This window comes from Grampus griseus (assembly GCF_964374135.1).
Source record: "Grampus griseus genome assembly, chromosome: 15".
Taxonomy (NCBI): domain Eukaryota; kingdom Metazoa; phylum Chordata; class Mammalia; order Artiodactyla; family Delphinidae; genus Grampus; species Grampus griseus.
In genome coordinates, this window is record NC_139009.1 from 18,861,936 (window position 1) to 18,873,125 (window position 11,190).

Genomic DNA, 11,190 nt, shown 5'->3' on the forward strand with positions numbered 1-11,190 from the left:
GGCTGCAACACGGAACCCCCAGACAGCTCTGCTCCTTGATCAGTGGCAATACTTCTGCCCCTAGAAACACCTCCTCAACCCCCATGTTGTTCCTTCTCATGGTTGTGGGTGGAGAAACTAAAGACCCAATCCTGTTGGAACTGTATCTCAACAGACTCTTAGGGAAGATCTTTTATGACTGCAGAAGAGAAGGAACTCTGGAATCCCACTGACCTAGATTCGAACCCTGCTCCTCTACCTTCTAGCTATGTGGCTCCGGACAAGCCATTTCACTCATCACACATTTCAGTTTCCCCATCTGTAAAAAGGAAATACTTTCTACCTCTTGCTGGAAAATACTTGACTGAAATACAGCAAGAGTTCAGCACACTGAGTACCTTGTCCATCCCCATGTTCGCTGGGTTTCCACCTAGGGGTTACCTCTGAGCTCACACGTCTGAGCGTCGGTCAGGACTGTACCCGCGGTAAAGCAGATCATCACGAGTACATATGTTCATGAGGGGACAGCTGGGGGTTGGCTGAAGGTTTATTCAGGGTTGAAGCACCCTACTGGGATTCACTGCACATTGATGAAGAAATTGCAGAATAACCTGGAGTCCTAGCAATTCTGCCTCTTGGAGATTTCACCAGACCTTGGCATGGAGACTGGTGCCTGGACCTGGCCCCACTGACGCGGCCCTCTCCGGAAAAACCCGGCTGATGACAAAGTGTTGATTTAAAATAATAAACACGAGGACTCCCATGTGCATGGCAAAATGTCAGTGAAATCACGTGGGTGAAAGGTGGGACCTAAAATGCATTTGCACGATGATGCCAGACTGGAAACACCCTGTTTACACACAGAAAAGGATCAGAAAAGGCCCCAGAGAAATGTGACCAGGGGAAGCACTGAGGGGGGAACTTTCTGCAAAGTTGTTCACATGTTCAATAATTGACTATTCTTCCCCCACGCGCAGCTGGATTCGATGGCCTCCTGGTCCCCTTCTGTGCATTTCCTTATTATCCCGGTTCCTACATGATACCCATCTGCACGCTTTTTGTAGAGGATGAGCCATCTGTGGGACAGGGGCAGAGCCCAGGGCCAAAGGACCAAGAACTGGGTTGGCTTTGCCCCCTCCCAGCCTGTGTCCTGCACACACGCCTCAGCTGCTCAGAGCCCCAGGCTGCTGCCTCCCCGCCTAGCTCCCGTTCCTGCTTCCCCCACTCACTTCTCATACACTCCTGGCCACGTTCCCAACAGGAACATTCTGTCACAGGCTTCTCCCTGCCCTTGCAACCAATTCCAAGGGTGAAACAGAGGGGCGCTTCCTATGATATTTTAGGTCCTCCCACCTCTTGGCACTGTTCTTCAACACTGCTTATAGCAAAGGCATCTGGGGGCAGCCACAGATGCAGGAAGGAGGCCCAGATGCCAGCTTCCAGAGAAAAAGAGGCTTTCAGGGAAGCCCCCTGCCCTCACACCCACCATCTCACTCACCAGTGATCCCTCCCCAGTTACCCAGCCCCTCTGTCTTCTCTTGTCCTCCTGAGCCTCAGTTTCCTCATCTGTAAAATGGAGCCAGTAACACCCAGGAGTGATTGAGACGATGTGTATGAACTTTAGCTCCAGCCTACAGACAGGGCATCTGAAGCATCAGCTTCCTCACACCCTCCCCACTGAAGCCCCCCGGAGTCGAATATTCATTCACTGGGCGAATGATTTGCTCTGTGATTTGTAGGTGTGAAAGGAATCCCACATCCACTGCTCTATCATGTTCTCATTTATGAATAAAGGTCTTAACAGGCTAGTAACTCCAAGAGAGAGTTTTGCCCCTAAATAGCCTTTCTGCCGTGAAATAAAGCTATAAAATATGTTTCAGGGGTTCCTCGCTCCTAGCTTGCCACAGTCTCATTCCTTTCAGGATCCTGTCAGAAGCTGACAGGTGTCTGTGGGCACATGTGAGGGTCCTGGGAGCAGCCACAGGCCGCAGGAATGTTCCCTACCTCGGCTGCATTTTCTCCCCACTCCCATCTCCCCCTTCATCCTCCCCCATCAGCAGCTGCCTGGTCCTGCCCTCCACCCCCTCCTGCTTCATCAGCTCACCCCTTGGGCGGCTCGGGGTGAGTAAAAGGCAAGCTGGGCCAGGAGCCAGGCAGGGGGAGGGATGTGGGAAAGGCCTGCCGGCCGCAGCTTGCTCCTCCCTCCCTCCAACCCCACGCCGCGCTCTCCTCCACCACAGCCTCCGACGACATGATCTGACGCCCTTCAGTCCCAGACCCCAAAGGCTGCGAGGCCATACCTGTTGCTCAGTTAGAGCCACCCATTCACTGATAAACGAAGCCCCAGCATCGCCCCATCCCACAGCCCCGGACTCCACCTGCTGTTCAGTGGGAACCCTGACCTGCCTACCTCCCAAGAACCCAGGCAGCGCAGGCTGTGTGGCTTGTCTCTGACACTTCAGGCTACCCTGAGGCCCCTGTGTCCTTCTGTCTTTCTCCCACAGAGCCAAATATGGGTTTGAGGGGACGAAGGGTGCAGAGGAAGAAGACTTGGGCACTGGAAAGGTGCCTTTGGTGCTGCCGGTGACAGCAGCACTCACAAACCCCCAGAAATCCAGTGTCTGCTTCTAACTGGGAAACTGGGTTCATCCCCCCACCAGCCCAGAAGGGGGTCCCTGGCTGGAGCCAACAGGTGACGGGAGAAGAGAAAGAAAAAGGGAGTCTATGGGCAGAAGAAAGCAAAGCAAGGAGGTGCCGGGGGCTGGGGCTACTCTGATTGTGGGGGGAGATGGGGTCTGGTTGCCGGTTCTCATATCCCTGTCCTCCAGCCCCTGCCCACTCCTATCCCTGATGGTGCCCCATGCCGGGAGGTAACAGGGGACCAGGGGAGCTGCAGGCAGGTGAGCGAGCTTCATTCCATGGCCGGGGGGTCTGTGTCTAGGTGCTCTCTCCATGACAACACGGGGCCACAGGGTGCTCAGAGTTCCACCGTATTCTGAGAGACCAAATGCAGGGACACTGTGACTTAAGACTTTGGTGAGTGGGCCTGGGAACCCAGGCACCTTTTAAAAAGTCACATGATGGGACTTCCCTGATGGTCCAGTGGGTAAGACTCCACGCTCCCAATGCAGGGGGCCTAAGTTTGATCCCTGGTGGGGGAACTAGATCCCACATGCATGCCGCAACTAAAGATCCTGCATGCTGCAACTAAGACCTGGTGCAGCCTAAATAAATATTTTTTAAATTGTTAAAAATAAAAATATATATATATATATAAAAAGTCACATTAGTCCCAAACAAGTGACTCAGAAACTTCTGGAACACAGCCCACTGAAAGCTGGGGCCTCCTGCATTCTATCTCGGGCTCCCACATGGACCTTAGGAGTCACCTCTCCCTCCCCATCTAGTCCCAAAGCTGCACCCAAGGCACTGCCTCCATGTCAAGGTCATGCTCTCCTGGGATGCTAATATTGCTATTCTTGATTTACTTATTTTTCTATCTTTTTTTTCTGTTTCCTAATCTTTTGGAGTTTTTCTTAGCAGCGCCCAAAGGACACCAGCAATCAAGGGTTCAGCCTCTTGGGCTCCAGTGGGGAAAATTTCTGATTTGCTCCCTTCATGGGCAGCAAAGCACATGGGAAACTCATGTGGTCCAGGGGCCCTGGCAGAGAGGAATGGGCTAGAAGTGACTGTTCAGTAAAAGGAAAGGGTTCAGAGTTTGATCCCAGGCCCCAGAGGCTGCCATGCCCACCTATCTGCCCCCAAGCTGTGCTTGTCACCGATTCCTGATAGGAATGCCTCTCGCCATTCTTGCCCAGACAGCTTCCAGCAGGGCCCTCAGCTGGCAGCAGCACAACCTTAGGTTCAACAAGCCGGAAGTCATGAGGGGAATGGCAGGCTGTCACCCTTTACGCACAGGGCATTGGGAGAAAAAGGGACCTTTCTGTGTGCCTGTACCAATCCGTGTGCACCAGCCCAGGGCTGGGCCCCTGGAGCATCAACACACAAAGCTTCTGTGAGAGAGGACACTGTGTGAGCCAGAATGGGAAAACAGGAAGAATATTGGTCCAAGAACTAGGAAAAATTTAAAACAGAAGAAAAACCTGTGTTTCAATCTAACTAAGCGGGAGGCAATGGGACGGCCCCACAGGTTTCTTGCATCAACCACCAATGGCACTGCTGCGCCCCTGGACACTCAGCCCCCAATCACAGGAGACTAATGGCTTTGGCCAAGATGGCGGTAGCAGTGTGACGTAGTAGCAAGAGCACTGAAATGGGAATCTAGAAATGGACATTCCAGCCGCTGACTGCTACAACTAGCTGTGTGGCCTTAGAGAGGTCACTCTCCATCTCTGGGCTCATATATAAAATAAGCAGGTAGTGGGTAGGACGCACAGCTGTGGAACTCATTGACTCTAAGCCCTGTGGAGTCCCCGCCCTCAGATAGGTTACCAGATAATAAGTGCAGAAGGCCAGGAATCACACCTCCCGATCTCTGCAGCCCCTCAGAAACTACTCAGGGTCTTGGCACCCAGTGGGACCACAAGACTATCTATTAGTTAAGCTGAGGCCAAAATTTCGCCCCTTCCACAGGAAGGCATCCTCCGGAACCAGCAGACACCCCCTCACTGTGGCCGGCGACCCTGGCCCCGTTTGCATCCCCACGACATGCCTTCTGTGGGGAGACCACCACTTCCTCCATCATCTGACTGCTCGGGCACCCTGAGCTCCCAGCAGAAGTGGGATTTACGACAAACACACAGTCCTTCACGTCTCCTTATCTGAGGTTACCCTCAACCTTTGATCTTAATAACAACCACTTTAGGCAGGCCAACTCTGTCCCCATTTGACAGAGGGGCACTGAGTCCACACACTCAGTCTCTCGCCGAAACCAGTCGATGACAAGCTAGAGACCAGAAGCCAAGGGTGCCCTCTTTCCCCACAAGAGGTCTTCCCAGCAGAGCTCAACGACAAACACAAGGCTGCCTCGCTCAAGACCAGGCCCAGGCGGGCCTTCCTGCCACCCACGCGGGCTGGGCACAGGTGACAGAGTGGCCAATGTTCGGAAATCCTCCAACCCCTAAGGCCAACCACAGACAAGCTCTATGGCAAACCCAGGGGTTGAGGCAGAGCTGGTCCTTCCTGCACAGGCAGATGAGAACCCCAGACCACGACCCCTGCCCCCCGACATTCTGACTCAAGGGCAAAGAAAACAATGCCACCCCCATCTCCAAAACGGGTACCACCTCAGCTGAGAGCTGCTGGGAAGAGAAGCCGCTGGGTGGGACAAAAGGTGGGACTCACCTCCCTCAGCAACTGCATCCCCTTCAGCCCGTCCCGCTGCTGCTGGGCCACGGTGACCCCCAAGACGAGCGTGTGCACGACGCAGGAGACCACAGAGATGATGACGATGGGGCTGAGGCTGAGGGGCAGCGTGATGAAGAAGGAGAAGACAAAGAAGGCCTGCCAGCCCACCGTGTCGCTGGCTGCATGGGCGCGGGAGAAGTTCAGGCCCAGGTAGGAGAAGACCTGGGCTGTTATCAGCAGCCACAGCAGGTAGGGCACCACTTTCCGGGTGACCCGGTTGGGCAGCAGCCCCTTTTTGCAGAGCACAAACAGGATGATGTCCAACACCAGCCCGACCCCGGCCACAGCCAGGGGAGCCAGCTTGTCACTAGAGAAGACCACCGCGCACATGACCACCACGTAGCAGTCGAAGAGGGCCGCGAATACCACCAGCACCAGCAGCGTCTCGTGGCGCTGCCTTTTGAAGTAGGTCTGGTACAGGTTCTCCAAGGACTCCGGCACGAAGGTCAGCCGCATGAAGCGAGGCAGGCACAGGCAGGATCCCGAGTTCCGGACAGAGATCTCATGGGTCCGGCCCACCCTGCGGTCAGGGTCAGAGGGCAGGCTGACGGAGTACTCGGCTGAGTACTCGGCCGAGTACTCAGGATCGGAGAAGCCCTGGGTCCTCGGCATCCTGGCTGGTGTCTGCTTCCACTGGCTCTGGAGAAGCGGACGGTGAACAGAGGAAGGACTCTGGAATGGGCCACCTACCAGGGCTCTTGGGGACCTGGGGCAGGCTGACGGCCGGCCCCCTCGGGCAGGAACACAGAGCTGGCTTCCCCGGCACAGGCAGCACTGACCATCTGGAACTTAAAAGGACATCACTGAGTAGAAGCCCATCTTCCTTTCTACCTGTGCTTTCTCCACAACCCACTCCAGCTGTCCTCAAAGAATCCTTGCTCCAAGGGGCTCCAGAACCAGGGCCGTTCTCCCGCCTCCCCATGCTCACTCCACCACCCGACCACACACACTTAGTCCTGTCCGCCCAAACACTCCCGTCTCCTGTCTCTGCCTATGGACGGGCCTGGCCACCTCTCCATCCGTCGCACCCTTGGTCATCTCGTCTCTCTCAGTCCCTGACTTCCTCACATAAATCTCCTCCAGGCCCAAGCCCTAGAAGGTCTAGATAAAACATGCTAGAAAAAAACCCAGAACCATCCTGGGGGTTCCCGAATCTTCCTCTGTTTACTTCCTTTCCCATCCAGCCCCTCGGCCACTCAGGCTCCCCACCTCGGGGCACTGTTTGCCCTCCAGAAGGCTGGCCCTGCCCCTCCGTTTACCTGTGCAGAAACTCGGGAGCCGCGTGGTCCGGGCTGGTCCCCTCGCGGTCTGCGAGGCCGAGTCACGCGTGCAGCGGGAGGGGACAGGAGGGCTCAGCGCGCCCGGGGGCTGCTTCCCAAGGAGCCGCGCCGCCCCGCCAGAGCCACGGTCCCCGGCCGGGGCGCGACTCTCCCGCCGTCAGGCCGGGAATCCGGCCGGGAGAGGCGCAGGACTGCCCCTCAGCATCCACAGGCGCCCGGCCGCAGGAGGAAGGAGGAGGAGGCGGCGGCGACGGAGGCTGGAAAATTCGGGGGCGCCCGCCCCTAGGGCTGCGGCTCGCGGGGCCGGCATGCGCGGCCGGCCCCCTCCCTCTGGCCCCTCAGTGGTCGCGACGGCGCGGCTAGGGGCGCACCCGGGGCCCTCCGCGGCGGGAGCGAGGGCCGAAGCCGGGGAAGCCCGCCAGCATCCTCTGGCCCGCCCGCGCGCCGAGCGGAGCTAGCCGAGTCGGGGCGCTGCGCGCTGCACAGTGAGTCCCCGCGCGGCGCTGGCGTCTCCGGGGCCACGCGCGCTCCAGGCCCCGGGAGGCGGGCGGCGCCCCTCTCTCCCCGCAGTCGCCGCCCTCTCGACGAGCGCGTCCGTAGTGGGGGGGGGGGGCGGGGGTGAGGCGCCCGGCTCCAGACCTGGCCCGGCGGGGGGAAGGAGGAGAAGCGTGAGGAGGAGCGCGGGGGCGAGTTGCAGGGCCCCTGGCGGCCCCAAGCTCCGACACCGGGCGGCGAGCTGGCGGCGACGGCTGCGTGGAAGCTCGGAGTGGGCGGTGGCAGGAAGGATGGGTTAATCAGCGCCTTTCCCCCCGCAGGCCCGTCTCAGAAGATAAAAGCCCGGGACGTGCCCTCCCGCAGGTGAGGCGCGCTAGGGGCATCCCGGGCGCCCCCTCCTCTGCCGCAGCTTCCTTCCGGGCTCGGAGAGGCGGGGGCTGAGGTTTGCGGACGGCTCCCCCCGCCGGTGCGCCTGGCCTGTGTCCCCGCCCACCCTGGCAGCTTTCCGCAGAAGGGCCCGCAGCTGAGCCTGGTTCTTGAAGGAAGGGGGTAGGAGTGGCCCAGGAGGCACGTGGAATTGGGAGAGAACCTGCTTCAAAAAGATCTCTTGTGCACATTCCACCTGTTTGAGGCGTTTTTGAATTTACAAACTCTGTTAAAAACTCAAATGCTCCTTTGAATGGTTAAGTCGTTCAGTCTCTTACACATTAGTATAAATTACTTTCCTTGGATTTGACAGAATATCTTGCCAAGCTCAACCACGGGCTTTAGGAATTTAGATAAAGGGAGAGGAGGGAGATAGGTTGTTTTGGAGCAAAAGTAACAATGTGGGGGAAAGAGTTGCTGAGGACAGCCAGCAGCATGAGAGGATGGGCTCCCTGGGGAGAGGAGATGTAGGTAAGAGAAGGGAGAAACTCAGCCATCCAGGCCCTGGATGAAGATGCCTCCTGGACCTCTTGAGATCATCCTTGAGGGCCCCTTCCAGAACCTCAGGTGTCAACTCACAAACCTCAGGGAATAGATTCATCAGTGAATTGATCCTATCACAGCTGTTTCTGTCCAACCCTCATACTAATTCAGAAAAGCTGCCAGCCTCAGCCCAAACTTGTCGGGGCTTTGCTTCCAAACGTGAGGAATACAACATCAGATTTAGGAGGACGGTAATTTCAGTAAAGCAGCATTTCTCCCCATTGTTTCGGTTTGTTTGGAATCCAAACATTTATTTTGAATTGTTCTACAGTGTTAAAGGAGGCATGATTTTTATGTTTAACAAAGGGACATGTGTTAATAAAGGGGAAAAAAAGCTGATAAATACTGTTTGGGCCTGCTTGGGCACAAGCGACACCCACATTGTGTTTTCTGTGAGTCCCTCCCCTTTTCCTGGCACACATGCCAACCCTTGGGGTTCTGGGGGGCTCCCCACTCGGCAAGGCCACGCCCAGCTCCTGGGCCCTGTGGGTTTTCTGCTGGGCCTTCTGCCACCACCTATGCCCCAGCCTCTCCCCCCCACACATCCCGTGAAGGAAGAGCGTTCCACACAGATACCCCTGGTAAAAACCCCGATCTCCTGCCCCTCCTGCCCTGACTGCTGAACTCACTGCTCCACTCCCTGCCCTTCCACAGTCCTCCTCTCTTGGCCATGGGCACCTGTTCAGCAGACCTGTGCTGGGAGCACACAGGATGCCCAGCCGGGCCAGGCATCAGGAAAGACCAGAGAAAACACCCCACCCCTGCCCTCAGGATGCTTGCCAGCTCTGCCGGGGCACCACGTCCACAAAGACAGACCCTCAGTTGAGCACAGGTGACCTGAAGCAGGGCCTTTCAGGACCACAGGGGAGCATCTGGTTGGCTGGAGCCTCTGCAAAGGCTCAGCAGCAGGACAGTACCCACAGCACGCTCCTGTCCCTGCTCTGCATTCTGGGTTATGCGCACAGCGCTTCCCTATGGATGTGGGAAGCCCAGCAGGGCAGCTGCAGCCCCTCTCTGGGCCTCCCTGGAAGCCAGGGGCAACTGAGTGGATATTCCAGAGCAAGAGAGGTGATTGGGGAAAACGCAACTAGTCAGAGACAGGCAGTGAGGCCACAAGTCTCATCCGTCTCCCTCACAGCTGTTTCTCCAGGACATGGCACCTAGATACTCAAAGCAGCCGTTGAATGAATGGATGGTTTCCTTAGGAAGAAGTGGCACTTTATAAGTGTCCCTGAGCACCAACAGGACTTATTCATTGATGCTGAACATGTCCTGGTCCAGGAGAAATTAAAAATAACCACACTCAAGTGAAAATGGAGGGAGGTGCCTTCAGTTTCTAAGCTATATATTTTGCACTGTCACCTGGAAAGCTGTCATGCATTGCTTTTGCAATCAAAAGGTACAGTAAATCTATCTTTAAAACACATACCAACACACACATGCACACACCCACACAACCGAAGGCCATGAATGGCTCTGTGAGTGACTTGCCTGTGGCACGTGTCCTAAAGTGAAGACAGAATCACGGGCTTGGGGAGAAGCTTGGAGGGCACCCCAACCCTAGCCCAGGATCCCCTCGGACAGGATACCTCTTTGCAGAAGGCACCTTTTGTTCGTATGGTTTGAGACTAGAGATGGATTGCTGAGAATTAATTATTATTGGATAAACAAGAGTGGTTTGGCCCCCTGGGGAAATGTGGTGGCTCCTGAATTCAGCAAACGAGATCAGAGCAGGACCCTGGTGTCCTGGGGAAGAAGAAGCAGGAGGATAGACAGTTACCAGCTCCCCTGGTGCTGGGCCCTGGGAGAGCCCTGACTGGGGCCTTCCCGGAAAGCAAAGCCTGCATGCAGGTGGTTTAATTGCGAGAGTGATTCCTGGGGAAAGAAGTCAGGAAAGCCGGTAAATACAGGGGGCTGTGCCGGTGCGGTCACTGCCGTGGGCAGTGGGGCTTGATCCCTCTGGGACCCTCTGAGGAGCCTCGCAGAAGGCACCTTAGCCTGTTTGGCTGGGTGGCTGGAAGTGGGGAGTATTTATCCAGCTGCTTCCCTCCCACATTGGTTAAGGGTCACGGGTTGGTGGGTTTCCTCTTGAGTACTTCCAGGTGCCTACAAGCCTCAGGGAGGCTGAGCGGCGGGCACCTGGGCAGGAAACAGGACACTCATGCAGTGAGGCAAGGTGCCTGCAGGGTATACCCGCAGCAGCTGAGGAGTAGATGGAGGGGCCACAAGGATGACCCGTACAGCGTCCAGACCTTCATCAACTGCCAGCTCAGAGGTTTGGAGCCTTCACCCGGGAGACAGGAGCCCTCAGTCATCAGCAAGCACAGCCTCGGACCCTGGCCTTGATGCTGAGGGGGACCTCAGACAAACGATTCCACCTCCCCAGTTCTCAGTGTCCTTGTGGTGGGGTGACACAGACTGACCCTAGGAACAGGGGCTAATGGGCATCAGAATGGTTGGCAAATCTCCACAGAACAAGTCAACTGGGTGTTACCGTCCAGCTCCTGGCCAGACGGCCCAGCTGCTCTGGCACTGCTGCTCCAGCGGGACCTGCTCAAGGCATGGCTGGGTGCCATCGCCCTTGGGCTGTCCCTGTGGTTACACCCGGGTCCCTCTCTTGACTCCACTGCAGTTTTCCTCTCTGACAGCACTGGCCTGAGTGCCACTTCTTTGTCTCTTTCCTTCTCTGTGTCTCTTGGTGCTTCTGCCTCCACGTCAGTCTCCCTGGCTCTGCCCCTGCCTCTGGGTCACTCCTTGGACCACTGTGGATGTGTACAAGTGTGTGAGTATTTGTGAGTGTATGCATACGTGTTTTGTGTTAGTGTGTGACCGTGAGAGTTACATGTGAGCGAGCATGTGTGATGAGTGTGATGGGTGAGCGTGAGCACGTGTGCACGCTCCTGGCAGAGCTGCACTGCCCCACCCTAGCAGGTGGGCTCTGGCCTCACCCCCTCCTCCCCCATCTGACAGCCCCGGTGCCCTGCTCCCTTCCTCGGGCCTGTCCTCTGGCCTGTGGGCAGGCAGGGGGAAGTGGAGCCCAAACAGTGAACACCACATCCACTTTCCTGGGCTGGGGTGTTTCTGGGTCTGTCCCATCCTG

General features: G+C 56.7%; 1 protein-coding gene across 1 annotated transcript in view; it reads right to left on the bottom strand.

The window, feature by feature from the left end:
• Nucleotides 1–5,994, bottom strand: part of ADCY3 (adenylate cyclase 3) — an 80,341-nt gene extending 74,347 nt beyond the window's left edge. The window contains exon 1 of the mRNA XM_082672220.1: nucleotides 5,284–5,994. Coding sequence (XP_082528346.1) covers nucleotides 5,284–5,958 — 675 coding nt within the window. The 5' untranslated portion in view covers nucleotides 5,959–5,994. The remainder of the gene's footprint in view (nucleotides 1–5,283) is intronic.
• Nucleotides 5,995–11,190: the final 5,196 nt, after the last annotated feature.